Source organism: Triturus cristatus, chromosome 7 (genome assembly GCF_964204655.1).
Source record: "Triturus cristatus chromosome 7, aTriCri1.1, whole genome shotgun sequence".
Lineage (NCBI taxonomy): Eukaryota > Metazoa > Chordata > Amphibia > Caudata > Salamandridae > Triturus > Triturus cristatus.
Window position 1 is genome coordinate 383160066 of NC_140590.1, and position 16865 is coordinate 383176930.

The following is a 16865-nucleotide window of genomic DNA, read 5'->3' on the forward strand; positions in this document are numbered from 1 at the left end:
TTCGCGTTTTTACGAACGTCGTATGGTGCACGCCTATCATCGAGAAACTGGCGTTTGAAAGCCACATTAAGTACTCGTATCTGATCACATGATTTCAGTCATGGAAGACAAAAGAGGGAAAGAACTATACGAGGTAGTTCTATAATGATCTACTCACTTCTATCATAACGGGCACCATCTTGAAATGGTCAAGAATTCTCGAAGCTCGCATCATGCTAATTATAAAAGTAGAAATAAGAATAAGAAAAAAAATAATAAAAAATGTTAATAAAAAAGGAAGAAGAACAACGCGGAAGTTGGACTTATACGGGAACCCGAGGTCGTCATGATGGAACAGTCACTAATTCTAATGTGAATGCTATCTATATGCCCCTTGAAAAACATACGTTCACTAGAGTCGTCACAGTCGCCATCTTAGGATGGTCAAGAATTCTCGAGAGTAACCGCTTCTTACTGGATATAAAGGTGAAAAGTTTGGGCTACTAAAGGATTTTGTGATAACCTTTTAAAATCCAGAATATTTCTGGCAGTATTAATAATTTCCAGCCTGTTTCACATCTTTCACCTGTGCCTGCCTGTCATCAAAGGCCACTACCAGATCGTCCTTCCTTTCTAAAAGTAGCAAAGATGTCATAGAGTTTCTACATTGACTCTAGTTCAGATCTCTGGGCAGTATGTGTACTGTTTCTACTCTAAAATTGTTTTCTCTTTCAATCATCCACAGACACTTGGATATTATCAATCTGTCCAGCTCCTTTGGGTTTATCCTCTTTCAGTGGAAAATTGTTATTGTCACCCTACTCTTATTTGACCTTTTCGAAAAGGTAGCCTATCCTTTTTAGGTCTCGGCTACAGACATCTTTAAATGCCTATTGCAGATCTGTTGTTTCCAATACAATAAACATACTTAGAGTGGGCTTTAGGTCAGCCCCTTGATCAAGATAAGAGGGCTTAGTTGTCTGTCTCGGGTCTTGTTGCTTGGTTCAATATCTGTCCTTCTTTACTTGTGTTAGTTCCTCCAAGGAGCATTTCAATCTCATGGAGTTCTTATTGACTTCCACTTACTTGTGACTTGAGGGGACTCCTTTCTATCTTTTACTTTTAACATTCCACGGGAGTGCATGTGTTTCCTTGTTCCATCTGACATTTCTGCCCAGCTGTCTCTCTTTCTGTTTTCTCCCACCGCTTGCTCCCTTTTTCCTCTGTCATTATTCAGCTTCCCCTCTACATGCACTCTATTTTATATTCTCTGCGCTCCGACTCATCCATTGCTCCCTTGTGCTTGTGGTCCCGCTCGCATATTTCATTTATAATTTTTAGGTCTCACCTAGGCAGAGCTTGCGCTGTCTCTTCGAGACATGGTATGTTCAGAAAATGGCTTGAAGGCCATCCAATCTTTTGTAAGTCCCTCCCATCTTTTCTATTAACTCTTCTTACTGTCCTTGGGCTTTTCATCGGCAAAATAGCTTACTGGCCCTGTTACATAGGCTCTTACGCTACATGTTATTTTAACACTTGAAAGCACTATTTCTTTCTTTAGCTGTTCTTCTTAATTTGCCTCAAAAACAGAGCCCCTCCCACCTCCGTCACAGCATCGAGCAGCGCTCTCCGTGCGCCTTTATTTATTTATTACCGGCACACATATGCTTATTTTTTTCATGGCTTGCCTCAAAAGTAGGCCCCTCCCGCCTCCAACACAGCATCGAGCAGCGCTCGCCGTGCGCCTTTATTTATTTATTAATGGCGCACAAATGCTTTTGTTTTTTCTTGGCTTGCTTCCAAAGCACACCTCTTTGACCTCCGACACAGCATGGCTGCGCACATTTATTTTTTAAACAGCCCTGCTTTCACTTTGGACTTGTCTACTTGCACTGTTTGTGGAATATCCTCCAAAGCAGACCCCTCTCACCTCCTGACACAGCATGGCCGTGCGCCTTTTTTTTTTATTTATCAACAGCCCGCTTGTACTATACATTTACATGTAAATAGCTTTACCTGTTAGGTTACTGAACTGCAAAAAAAACCATAAGTTAAAAACATTAACATTTACAAGGCCAATAGATCTATCTTCTACAAGTGCGAGACCTATTGCATTGCTAATGCTTGTTTAATGAGGACCAGCAGCTGCAAAGTGCTACCGTACCATTTACTATCATTTTCATGCTCCTGCACACTTTTTTTATTTTTAATTAACCCATTGCATCGATGATCATCTTGGAATAGCTTCATGCACACGTAGCATGTAAGTGTTACAACATATGTGCAAGGTGTACATACACATCGGCATTCGTCTTGTAATGGCTTTTCCGTAAGATGAAAATGCATTCAGAGATGAACGCCCATGTGTCTGCATTCAATCTGTGGCATGTGCACCTTTTTGCACTGTTGGCCATTTTGGCATTACCTAATGTCCAAGCAAACAAGTATTATCAAACACCAGTAAATCGTCCTTTTACAGCCTAGACCTATTAGCTTTTGCCATTGCTTGTTATATTATGTGGTTAGTGGCTACCATTTTGAGTTAATTCTGTAGTGTGTCTAAAAGAGTTAAATTGTTCTACAGGTGACAGTGTCAGAATATTTGAAAGCACTTCCAAAAATCAGGCCCATCGCTTTTTTTAGATTTTGTGACTTGTAACCATTTATTTTTACTAATTCCTCCCTTGTGACTAGCATGTCCAATTTGGCACTTGGGTTTGCGATGTAGACAGATATTTTCCATACTGTTAATCTTCCTAGCGGTTGTCTGTAATAGCAGTCTGCTATGTCACTATGCATACTCCACTCTATGCCTTTCCAGTCTACTCTGCAGCACTCCACATCCCTTCACTCTACTCTGCACCACTCCACTTTACACCACTTCGCACCACTGCACCCTGCTCAACTCTGCACCACTCCACTCTGCACCACTCCACTCTACACCACTGCACTCTACGCTTCTCTACTCTGTTCTATGCCGATGCACTCTACTCTACACCACTTTTCACTTTTTGCCACTGCACTCTACACCACTCCGTCTAAGGCCAGTGCTTAGTTTGTAAAATAATACAGGCCATGGCCCTGACCAGGAGGCCACAGCAGCTTGCACCACCCATTGCCCCTGTCATCGCTGCCTATGATGGTACCAAAACAACTACTAAGCATCTCTTTCCTGCAAGTGTGAAAGATCAGACTATTTCAAGTCTCCAAAGCTAAAGTAAAGGCTGGGGAGGGTAGTATTAGTCATTTTTAGGTTTCGCCTACGCAGTGCGCTGCATAGGAGGGCCTTCAGCCGTCGCTCTGCTCAATTTCAAGCACACACTCGTGCTTGTGGCGGCATCCACCTTGCGGGAGCGAGCAGCGGCGCTCCACAAGCACGAGTGCAGTGCATGAAAACGAGCAGACTGCTCTTCCAAGCGCGCGCGCACCACTCGCGAGCTCACCTCCTGCTCCCCCTCACGCACGCACCACTCGTACATGTAAAACCAACAAAAACAAGAAGTGTTAAGAGGCCGTCCCATGCATGGCATGCAGGTGTTTTTTTAGACAGCTGTCTCGGTGGAAAACCTTATTGATTACATTGAAAATTCTTTTTTGAAACTCCATTAAAAATATTAGAGCTTTGATGTAAGTATTAAGAACGTTACCGAAAAAAGATATTTTGTTTTAATAATGAAAGGTATGTCTTTATAGAAACACAAACTATTTGTAGTTTTTAAAACAGGAGATTGCGATTCTTTCTGATAGATAATTATTTATAATTGTGCTTCCTTCACTGCAGTTTGCAGGCAAATGGGTCAAGATGGCCGTGGTAGAGGCACTCTCTTTCCTTTCCGGTGTTCTTCTATGAGAGCCGCTTCTGTGTTCAAGCCCCTTCCCAGTCCCATAGCACGGTCGCAAACCGGTTGCTAAAGTCGGCTTCGCCTCTCCGTCCTTCCCACCCGGACAGCAGAGCAAGACAGCATGGATCTGCAGAGGCTGAGAAGGCGCGTTCGGATGTACATAGATCAGGTGCAGAGAGCACAGTAGTGCAGGTGTTACACGCAGTGGCTGCTCCTGCAGTGATATTACCCACTACACAGTCTGCACAGATTTCCTGACATTATTGGTGTCCTCCATTATGTCATATTCGCCACCTTGCAATACCAAACAAAACACAATATCCCAAACACTGCGTATTGCTACCTTATAATGAGTATTGTGCACGGTTGGGATTAGATATGCAACTGTCTAGCTGGGGATGCGTGGTGCTCGTGGGGAGAGCACAAGTCCAACAAGCATTGGCATAGCCAATAGGTCTCGCCTTTGGGACCTTATAAGTGTTTAGTTATCCATCACAATATCCTTGGTGCAACAACATCAAGTATTGCATGGCTAAACACTTATAGGGTCCCAAAGGCGAGACCTATTGGCAATGCCAATGCTTGTTAATGTATATTGTACTCCTAAACAACTATTGTTGTTCTCTTCTATAAATTAGATGAGCAGCGCCAAATGTGGCAGGATGCCATAAGTGCCAGTGTTGACAATTAGGTGCTGAGCATCAGAAACCACCTGCTTAAATCAAGCACTGGTCTAGGCCACTCCACTCTACTCTGCACAACTCTATTCTACGGCACTCCACTCTACAACACTGCACTCTGACATGCTCTCTACGCCAATGCACTCTACTCTGTACCTCTCCACTCTACGCTAATCCACTGTATGCCAATCTAATATATTCTGCACCACCACATTCTATGCCACTGCACTCTACACCACTTTACTCTACCTTTACTCTACGCCATTACACTCTACACCACTCTACTCGGTGCCACTGCACTCTACTGTGCACCACTCCACTCTATGCCACCTCACTCTACTTTGAAACAATCTACTCTATGCCACTGCACTCTACGCCACTACTCCATACTTCACTCTGCTCCACTCTATGCCACTGCACTCTACGTCAAACCACTGCACTCCACTCTGCCCCACTGAACAATATGCCACTGCTCTCTACTCCACTCTGCTTTATGCCACTGCACTCTACGCCACTCTACATCTTTGCACTATACACCACTCTACTCTACATTACTACACTGTATGCAAGTGCATTCTACGCCACTTTGCTCTTCCTCACTGTACTCTTGCAATCTGCATCACTCCACTCTACGCCACTGCACTTTACACCACTCGCCTCTGTACCACTCTACGCCACTCCACTCTCTCCCACTCTACTCTGCGCCACTGCACTCTATGCCATTCTACTCTGCACCACTGCACTCTATGCCACTCAACATCACTGCACTCTACGACTCTCTAGTCTGCCACACTGCACTCTATACCACTCTACTTTGCACTAGTGCATCGTATGCCACTGCATTCTGTGCCACTCTACTCTGCGTCAATGCACTCTACAGCATTCCACTCTATGCCACTGCACTCTGCTGCACTCTACTCTATGCCACTGTACTCTGACACTGTACTGTATTCCACTGTACTCTACGTCACCTACTCTGCACCACTTAACTCTCCACCACTGCACTCTACTATGCAACACTCTAATCTGCACCACTCCATTTTATGACACTGGATTGTACGCCGCTGAATGCTATGCTGCTGCACTCTATGCCACTATACTCTGCAGCACTCTATGCCAATGCACTCTACAGCAGTCCACTCTATGCTACTCAACTGTATGCCACTGTATGCGATTCCATTCTGTGCCACTCCAATACACATCACTGTATGCCACTTCACTTTACAACACTCTCCTCTATGCCACTGACATTTAGCCATGCTAAACAGCAGCTATGCTGTTGTACACCGTGGCTAACATACATTAGCAAAACCAATAGCTCTTGCATGGGTGAGACCAATTGGCTTTGACAATGCTTATTTCACCCCTGTTGTTTTTACCATAACTCTTTGATCATCAGATCCCTGTCTAATTTGGTTTGTATTAATAAACTAGAGTGTTTCTTTCCTGATTCTATGGCAGTTAACCTGCTGTAGACTGCAGTTGTATGCAGTTTTAAGGACGTCCCATATGGTGGCAAATGCCATGGCATTCAGTTCAACCCGAGGTAGAAGGTAAGTGTTTTGAGCATCTTCCACCCATTGGCCTCATCCCACAGCAGTTGCCTACACACCCCTTTCAGTTATCTCTCACTTGCATTGAGAAGTGCGGAAGGGTCCCCAAAAAAGGAGCATACTTTGAAATTCGGATTCCTTTGGTTCAGATAAAGGCCACATTAGACGTGTATCTGCTCAGTTGTGGAAAAGGATTTGTGAAAAAGACGTATAGCCTTTTCTTGCTAATGGTGTGCTCTCCACATTTCTGAGATCTTCAAGTCCTGTATGGCCTTCGTAAACTGCTCTCTGCTTTTTAGGTCTCGCCTGACCCAGCGCATGCGCTGGTCTGGTGAGACTTTTTGAGAGGGCTCCAAAAAGTGCTACCAGGCCAGCCTAGAGCTACAGTGCATGTGCGCGGGTGCGCGCGCCATGCTTTTGCACGATTACTTTCACTTTCGCCGCCGCACGGCTGCTTTGATGTTTGATCGCGACCGCTTGTTATATTCTGGTTCTCGTGCTCAGCCCCGCCGTGAAAGGTTAAGTAATCTGCAGGCTTCTTCATGACAAAACTTGGTCTGTCTCTGCCTTCTAATTGCCATGATATATTACCCCGGCACCATTCAGAAGCACTTTGCTAGGCTAGATGTGCAATTTATGCAAATCAGCGGACATTCAACGAGACCACGCTCTTGTATCAGAATGTTGTATATTTCTACATTTTTTTGTTTACTTTTGTGACCTCCCCTACCAAATGCCGACCGTTATCCTTCATTGTGTTTCGCAGTAATCTGAAGCGTTTGGCACAGAAGTAAGGTATGTTTTATGCAATGTACCTCTGCGCGTGCACGGCCATGAGTCACGTTACAAGGCATTATTTCTTGAGCTTGGGCTTAATGGCCTTCAATATTTTTACTACTTCTGCATTCTAGTCACACTGCGCTTTACTTCTCAGAACTCTCACTGGAGATTGACTGCTTTAGGCAAAATGAACTCTGAACTCATGTATCATCAAATTCTTAATGCGAGTAGATTTTAATGCAGCCCACGCGGCTTAACTTTTATTCATTTGGAATCGTTTTTAAGACATCCAGTTACCCCCCTCCCCCCACTCTAGACTGATCTAGAATAAAAATGTATAGAATTACAGTAAACGTTGAAAAAGTGAAAAATGTATATGAATAACTATATGAATAACTACTTTGCAAATGCACAGATTTTATGTAACTTTCTCCACCATTTCACCTACTTCTATTGGTGAATTCGTAACTTTAAATGTAAGATTTTGAGAAGAATTTGCCACTTCTAAAATGTAAAAACAGCAGCAGAAGACGTATCCTGACATTTGACAGAATTTAAAGGCATCTATATCTATTAGTTTGACTTTTGCCAATATATTTTTTCACTTAGAAAGAGTACAAAGAGAAAATTCACATTTTTCGTTTTCTCTCTAGCGAACGAATAGCAGACTTGACAAATGTCACGGGTCACAACAATTCTGAGAAGGCAGGCACAAAAATGCCTACCTCAGTCTTTCCTCTCCAGAGACACTGACAAACATGTACAAATGTACCTTCACTTCATCAAGTCAAGAGAAGTAAGTCCATTTGTCATGTTTCTTTTCTCACAGCTTTTCACGTGGATGGAAATATCACAATGAGGTGTCAAACCAAAGATGAATCTGGTCCAGGCAGCATGGAGTTTTGTTATAAAATGTGGCTGGTTTAGTTGTGGCCTTGGGGGAGGGGGTTCACTGGTCTGTCAGCAGGTTAGTAAGACTTTCACACATAGGTCACCGGCCACGTTATCGTGGCTACGGACTTGTCTTTAGACAAATTTTCATTTAATATAGTTGTAAATCGCAACAACTACCTCAAACAGAGGTATCCTGGCGCTATAGCAGACAAACTAGTTGTGTGGCAAAATACAGTTCTCTTTACACAAGTCATATTTGTGACCGTAGTGTTAAATCAGCAGTCAAATCCACAGATTAAATCTTTTCCACCATACAATATGTTTGTAGGTATGTATGTATACATCTATGTATGTATAGGAGCTTATAGCCAAAGGGCAACAGCGGAGATGACAGGAAGGAGCCCCGAGGTAGAATATTAAGGATCCTTTACAACGAAGCAGGCAATTTGTGGTGGGTGTTAAGAGGTAGGGCCCTACTGATTGAAAACAATTGTAAATTTGCACCCGTAAAAGTATCCCTATGTAAGAGTAAAGACATACTACATTTTGCTATTCAAAAAGATACAATTGTTATGCCTTGAAAGCTGCCCCAGGCATAGGTTGCTAGGCATATTACTGATAATGTTATGTGACATGTCCCACGGGGTTTGACTTTCCCTTATGGACTTTTACATAGCGTAGACTTACGCACAGGGGAATGTAGCCCTCTATGCAAATGCACATTTCTTTCTAAGCAAGGGAAATAATTTTTCCTTATGGAGAAATCCTTTCCCCCACACATTCACCAAATCTTTGGATGATACATTCCTCGTCCTGACCTGGTATGGCAGTTACTTCAGCCCCCTGACTGGATTAAATCTCTGCCCAATTCCAGGGTAGGAAGAGCTTGGATTGCAATAAGGCAATGTCCACAAATGTACACGTTTGAATTGAAAGTCCCTGTATTTCCTTTGAATATGAAATTCTTTGAGTTCTATAAATACAAATAAAATGTAATCCTTGCAATAATTTTCAGCAAACCTGTTCACAGCTACACAATATCTGCAATCAAGTGCCAATAAGATCACAATGCTACACAACTTTGGCAAATGAGCAGATGGCAATGACACCAAGCAAGCATCAAAAGTATATATCAAATTATATCACTGGGCTTTGAAAGCATAGTAGTGCACCATCTCACAAGAGGAGCATCCTAAAAGCTGCTGGAACGAGAAGTAGGAAGAGTGGCTAACTATGTCTTATGTGTTACATGTATAGTTTGATTCACAAACTGCACTTTTGAGTACATTTAGTACTTTTCAGTATTCATAAACTGCACTTTGCACTAAGTTACACCTTTGTAGTGTCTTATACTTTTGTAGTAAATCCCACAATACACAAGACGAACCACTGGTACTGCAACACCCTCCCATAGAAAATAATGAAGTTAGGGACTTAAAATAAAAATCCCATAGGAAATAATGTTAAATTCAAGGATTTAAAATAGTAAAAAATATAAATAAATTGATTTAAAGCATTATTTAATTACAAAATATTTAATAATGTATTTTGAATTTAAAAAGTAATGTAACAATGAAAGTTATTAAAAATATTAACGAATTGGCTTTGTTCATGGTACCCAGTCACCATTCTCTCTTCCTTTAATTAAAACCATATGATCACAACAAAATTGTGAAGACAGACTTTGGCAGTCCTCATACATAGTTTGTCTTTCTTACGATGACACAAACCTTTAGAACACAGTATACAATATGGCACCAATAGCCCACCAATTATTTTTATAGAAATTCATTTGAATCGGAATTTCACCAGAAATGAATATTATCATCTTTTTAAAAAGTCAAACAATATATTAAACAAATAAATCACAATGTGCAAGTTAATTGCCCCAATTTCAAGTAGTCGATGAAATGTATAATATCCCAATGTACATGTTATATAACCCCAGTGGGCTTTCATCCACATATCGCAATTCCTCCATATCATCCACGGTACTTCCCTATTACATCAGATTCAATTTTATTTCAGGCCATCATCGTAATCTGTCCTCATCATTGCGCTGTAGGACTAGCTGCTTTTCTATACAAGGAAGACGGTACAGCCTTCTTAGTTTTAACATGACAGAAGAATCGATTGTACATTTGCCTGACTAAATTAAACTATGGACTGCTTCAAAGTTACTAAGTTGTCTTTTATTTGATCTGATGTCTATGAATTGATTTTTAAAAGAAATGTAATTCCACAGCACAGACTTCTTCAAAGATTGTTTTTAATACATGCAATTATGAAGGCTATCATTGCATATAAAACACGGAGAGGTGTACTGACCACGTGTGTTTAACAACCAGTTGCAATCCAAGCTAAGTGCCCAACTCATAGTCTTCCACTGAGTGAGGACTCACAGAATGGCTGTGAGGGAATGTGAGAAAATATTTTTGTATCCAATAATTAATCTAATGACTTTTTTTAAACCTGCTGAACTTCAGTCCTACTGGATTAATAAATGTGGCACTGCACTCCTAGACTGACAGCAGCACTGTTGCACAGTGGCACAGTAATGTCAAGGGCACGTTCACAAAGCATTGGAATACTTTGAAGGGGAACATACAGTCTTGCATTCACTGACTCAATCAACAGCTATGATCAATATCAGCAAAAGAGTGGATGCCTGCTGTTTACTTGCTGGACTTTTCTCTAGACAATCCCACTCCTCGACACTTCTCCCAAAACTATTAGAATATCTTTCAAAACAAGCATTGGCATAGCCAATATGTCTTGCTTTTGGGACCTTATAATTATTTAGTTATGCAGCACAATATCTTTAGTGCAACAACATCACTGCTGCATGGCTAAACACTTATAAGGTCCCAAAGGTGAGACCTATTGTCTATGCCAATGCTTGTTTAATATCCTGTCCATCACTTGATCTGTCTTATTCTGGTTCCTTGACTGGATTCAGGTTTCCTGGCACGGTAAGACGTCTTCCAGCAAATATACTATGGTCACATCAATTTGGTGATGAGTGTACAATGTACACCCACAGAAATGTAAACTTCTGTTATTATGATTACCCTATGAGCCTCCACCACACAGTGCGTGCTTTAGTCCTTTCAGATGCACGTATGTAAAATCTAGAGACCTTTCTATAGGTATCTTCTTTCGAGGCATTTGACCAGAAAATTCATCCCCATATGTTTTTTATGAGAACCTTGAATTGCGACTATATTTTCAGTGTTGTGTTACCTGTTACATGACATTTTCACTCAAGATGTATCCTTTGACCTTCTCTTTCTCCACTGAATACCACTGCACCGAAAGCAATAAGCTAGCCCTTTTCTATTTATCTTCATGTGCACCTCTTGGGGCAACCATATCCATAGTTCTGCGGCTATCATTCCTATGTCAATATTGGATCCCCCACTACATATGTTATCACCCTCCTTGCACCTCTTGAACTCCTAGAAATTATATTCATATGCACAACTTTGTGTCCCATCTCTCCTTATACTGTGTCTGATAATTTGTATATCTTATGCATTTCTGTTGCTCATCAAGATCTCTTGATCTTCCCTTTTTCTGAATGATTGCCTTTTCAACAAAGCGTTAGTCATCTTCAAGTTTCCTGCATCTACTTTCCATGCCTCCATACCAATTTGCACTGTTGGAATGTTGATATTATGTAGTTCTCCATACTATTTAGCTTTTTTTTAGGTTGAAGTTTGAGGATATGGAATACTGCTATCTTAGGTACGCAGCGTTGTCTTGTCTCCTCGATTCTTTAATAAGCTCCTCTCATAAGAAAAAGGATATTTTTGCCAGTCTGTCCCTCCGTCATTGGTTGTTACTGGGTTGTGTGTGTCCCACTTGCTGGACATGTTCAATCCTAACATTTTTGTCTTTCCTTCAATTAAAGACGAGGCACATACTCCAAAATGTTAGACGCGGTCCTATCTTTTTCCATGTACATAGGTTGTCTCTTCTAGATGTATTTACAGATCTCCATTCAATTGCAGGTCCATGACCTACTATTTAGTAGCCACTGGGTATTCCTCATCAAATTCAATACCTTAGAATCCCAGTGGAAAAATACCTTTTTTTGCATTGCTTTTAAAAATGTAGTAAATTTGCTGCTAATTTGTAAATTGTGCAATATTAGCCTGATGTGTGCACGAAATGCTCACAAAGTTTAAAGTGTGTTCACAATGAGGGCTTCAGGTCTTGGGTGACAGTAAGGTTCTTAGGTATTATTGCACATCACACATCCTGTTAATTTTGATAAAGAAACCTCACAGGACATTCCCATTCATAAATCTTACTGCCTGAATATATGGCGTTGCCATCATACCTAGCTTCCTATCGATGCCTAAAACAAAACACTCATACCTTGCTTCTAGACCAGTATTGAAAGTGCTTGATGTAATCTATGCATACGCAGAGTTTCTACCTGCACAGGTATTACAATGTATATAAAATAATATAAACCAAAAAGCTATTTAATTGACCACAAAGTGATGGGTGCAGCGCCGGGAAACCTTGATGACATGAGTTGTTTTCTATTATGGAACTGCCACTGTTGGTGAATGGGATAGGGTTATTCAGCTTTCAGTCAGTTTGAGAGGAGAATTTTCTTAATTTCTTTTATGAAAGTAAGTAAGAACATGAGTGAAATATCCCTGTTCAATTTCTGACATGTTCAGACTGCTGCTGAATCGCTGCTTTCTTCAGAGCATGATCCCAAGTAGCTAAAGCTGCTTTCGATGCTTGGTGAGAAGTTATGGGATCCACAAATAGATTGATTTTGGGTGATACACATGTAGTTTGAATTTTTATTTGTTATATGCTAGGGGAATTTCCTTAGAATAGAGGTATAGTGTGTGAGAAATATCGGCCTTAGAACTGCAATGAATTCTCCATTTCAAGATTTGGAAATCTTCATTTGAGGACCCAGTAGAATATGGTTCCCAGCTGCACCCCTAGATAGCACCTGGGCCGTGTTAACTGTCCCAAATATTCCTGGTGGAGGAAGTCTTTGAATGCCTACAGGAGGAAGAGCTAATCCCTCTAGGTTTAATTCACTCTTTTGGATCAAATCAAGTGTTGTTACCTTCCACTTTCCATCTAATAGCATGTCTTTGTCCTGAATTTGCTGTATTAGATTACTATTACAGCCTTTGCCATCTGCAATGAACTACATATTAACGCAGTACGTGGCATCATTCAGGCTCGTCATTAGGTTTAGGATGTGTAATATTTAATTGGTGTACGGAGATCTTTCAGTGATTCTACATATACATTGAAGAGGATAATTTGCCAGGCTCCTCCTTAGTGGACTTCAGTGCTGATATGACTGAAACTGTACATTTTAATTGGGTATGGGTGTTTAAAAGTTATTTTCTAGGTGTGAAAATGTGCTGGTGGCACACAACCGTGTCGGTTGTGTGCCAGCAGCACTAGGATATTTAGAGGCATAATATGAAGGAAGGTATTGAAGGACACAGATTTGTCTCGTAGACCTAGCAGCTTAACAGGACCACCGTTTTTGCTGGTACACAGCCTGCATATTTGGATTTTTAGGAGCATAATATGAAGGAAGGTATTGAAGAACACAGAGTTGCCTCGTAGAGCTGTCAGCTTTAAATGGCCACAGTTGGTTGGTTGCCACAAAAAGAGGTTAGGTTTGCACTATACATAATTCGGACATTCCAATGATATACCACGTAATAGCTAGGGGAAATATGTTATAATGTTGTCTTATGCATGAAAATATATTCCAAGACACTTTAAGGAGCTATAATAAAATATAAAATATGTGTTCTTCTGGTTTATGTGCTAATTACTTTCTCTTTTTATTTAAAGTTATGGACCTGTAGATGAATTCGGATATCCTGCAGTCACAAGGGCTCACAGATGGAACCAGCCAGACCAAGTAAAGGGCCTCACCAGCCTTGGAAAACTGAGCCTTCATGGGATAGCGAGGAATGGGGCAGACCAATCCCAAATGTATGCTCTAACCAAAAGGTAGAGGAGACGCCAGATTGCAATATGGCACCCAAACCTTTAGCTAGAGGAGATGAGGCTATCTCTGCACCAGCTCAGGCCGTGAAGGTGGAACCGCCCAACAACCACAAACAAGATGGAATCAACGAAGTTCCAGATTTTCAGCCAAAGAAAAAAGCAATCTGGAAATTATTAGGAAACACAAGCTACCCTCTTGTACCCAAGTGGACCTCTTGCCAAGAAGACTCCCAAAGGGCATACAGTTTTCCAGGTTATCGCAAACAGAACATTAAAACCTATCACGGCTGGAAGACACGTAATGAAGAGTCCTCAGTGGCATTAGGGCCAACATCAGACTTTTGCAAGTTAAAGAAAGGACTTCATACTAAACCTAAGACTATGTTTAGCCCCATGCTGAATTCTCTATTGACCATAAAGAATCCAGTGTCTGAACCCATCCAGGATATCACTCAAAAGCCAGTCTTCAACCACTGCACCATTGAATCGATTGTGTCATTGAAAGATGACCCAGACAAGGCTCCCACGATGTCCCCTGTGCAGGGTTCACCTTCACCAACAAGCAGCAAGCTCAGAGGGCCCTATCGCACTAAAGTGAACCCAAACCTAAACCATTCCACTGACAATAGCAAATCGGCTTCACTTTCTTCCAGTAGTTATGAGGCGGAGCTCAATAGTTGTGTAGCCCAAGTTAACTCTTCAGTTTCCGGAAGTGAGGAGAATGCCCTCCCAAGCCAATCAGAGAACAGTAGTGATGAAAAGCTCACACCAGAGAGTCGATTTCTTTTGATTGATGACCAGGGTGTTCCCTACACCCTGATGAAGCGAGAGAGGGAGAATAAACCAAAAGCTGAAAGTGCTGCAATGGCGGATGAGAAACCACCAGTCCCTAAAAAGGTTCATTACTGCCTCGTGTGCTACAGGACATTCCTGTACCTGTCAGACCTGGAGCGCCATAGCATTACTCACTCTGAGCACAAGCCCTTTGAGTGTAAAGCATGTGGGAAAACATTTAAGCGCTCCTCTCACCTGCAGCGGCACAAGCACATCCACACGGGTGAACGCCCCTTTCTGTGTCCAATCTGTCAGAAAGGTTTTCGTGAATCTGGTGAGCTTCACCGGCACCAAAGGGTGCATACAGGTGAGAAGCCATTCCAGTGTGAACTCTGCCACCTGCTTTTCACTGAACGCAACACTCTGCGCCGGCACATCAGGCGGAAGCACACCTTTGACAACCTCTTCCAGCAGGATGGCTACAACCTCAGTGACTGGGGGGAGGCCTTTACAGAGACAGCAGATGATGAAGAGGAGGACAAGAAGATGAGCAGTGATCAGGCACTGAGTGACAATAATCAGAAATCCCCATCCACATCTACACCAAACTCCTCCTCTTCAATAAATTAATCAATCATTATTTTATAATAGGTAGTTTTTCTGATTGATAGAGCCATGGGACATTACGTGAGCTAAGGACATCTTTTAATGAAGACTCTGAAAAGGATGGGCAGTCGCTTCCTTAACAACTAGGTGAAGCTTTTAACTGCCTGATCTTTTTGAAGACCTCTTCGATCCCCACCAAGTAAAATACAGGTATTTCCAATTCAGTTCTTGAAGAAAATGTGCAGCCGAGATAGAAAAGTCACATATGAGAAAGATTAAATTAATTTCAAAGTGTGTGAAATGACTCTGGGCAAATCATATAGGCACTACCTTTGATGGGAGACCAAGCCCAGCAAACCTTCTAGCTACCTGTTCCAGAACCACATACCTTATTTGTTCTTCAGCACAACCCTCGTGTCTCCACCTTTAAAGCTCATCTTTGCTGGAAAGTTTGTTGTTCAAGGATTCTACCTAGGCTTTATTGCTTTTTGTGGTGTGCTTACTGGTCTGGTTGGTTATACCTTTGTAAAGACTTGGCCATTGGTATCGATAGGCCCCAACTTTAAAAAAGGAATTGCAGGTCCCAAAATGTAATGGTGGCGGATGTGAGGTACCCTGGACATTGTGGAGTGTCTCCTTATTGTCAAATGTTGTTGTCCACAGCATCTTAGTCTAAGAATCGATTGAATCTGAACCTGTTATTTGAACTTTCAGGAACTACTGTTCTAATTTAACCCACAACCTATCGTATTTAAATTATTCACGACTATGCTGCATCAAAACTTACCTGATGAACAATGGATGATTCCAGTGTGCTGCCCAAATATTTGCAAAACCTTCATCCCATGCCGCTAATGCAGAACAAAGTATCGCGCAAACGTATATCTCACTGGAAATTGTTTAGGTTCTGATTATCACAGTGGGTCATCAACATCTTTTTAGCCCTGGATACGTGGAGGAAATTGGACGCACAGGCAACATGATGCAGCAGGCTCTGCACTCTGAACTCTGCTGTCATTTATGTGCAATTTTTCCTACTCATGCAGCTGCTCCAACTCGTTTCTGAATTTTTCTCCACCCTCTCATCACTGTCATTAGCTCTCCTTCCTACCATCTAGATCTTCCCAGGAATATTTATGAACATTCTCTCCTTAGCCCAGATAGTTTCATCCTTCAGTCCTACATTTTTAGCAGTAAGAAAAATAAAATATCGCAGCTACCACTGGGAAATTGAACAACAATTGTGTTTTTCAAGAATCAGGTTGTTTTCACGCGTATGCCTGAAGAGCAGTGCATAGATGTCTTGATGTTGATCTGCAGACATGAACTAAGCCTTCCAAGGTGTGTAACTAGATTTGCATTACAGGGGCACTCTTTCTCCAATTATCAAATTATCTTCAAACAGTTATTGTGACCTTGCTAGCCAATCCACACATTAAAAATAAAATTAGAAGAGTTGTTAGATTTAGAGCTGTGTTTTTCTCTTAGTGCCGTAAGAGTTTCGGAAATATTTGCCAGTGCAAAATTGTGCTCTATTTATAGTGAGGCAAAGGTTGTAATCATTGGCAGGATCTTTGTAACCGAGAGCCAAAATGAGCTGTCTATATTGAATAATACAGTGCTTGAACATTCACGAGGAAGGTAAAAGCACTACGATTGTGCTGTTGTTGCCTTTTTCAGTAGTTGCTTGTAGCTGTTTGTAAAACGGTGTCAAAGAACTAGGTGACATGACTTTGGACATC

At 41.5% G+C, this 16865-nt stretch overlaps 1 protein-coding gene across 2 annotated transcripts in view; it reads left to right on the forward strand.

Moving 5' to 3' along the window:
• Positions 1 to 16591, forward strand: part of LOC146809739 (uncharacterized) — a 36444-nt gene extending 19853 nt beyond the window's left edge. Inside the window, exons 1-2 of one of the 2 annotated variants that reach the window (XM_085616597.1) lie at positions 7492 to 7630; positions 13585 to 16591. In XM_085616597.1, the coding sequence (XP_085472723.1) occupies positions 13636 to 15147 (1512 nt within the window). In that variant the 5' untranslated portion in view covers positions 7492 to 7630; positions 13585 to 13635 and the 3' untranslated portion in view covers positions 15148 to 16591. Of the gene's footprint in view, positions 1 to 7491; positions 7631 to 13584 lie in introns of those variants that run through there. The other variant, XM_085616596.1, reaches the window with a different exon arrangement.
• Positions 16592 to 16865: the final 274 nt, after the last annotated feature.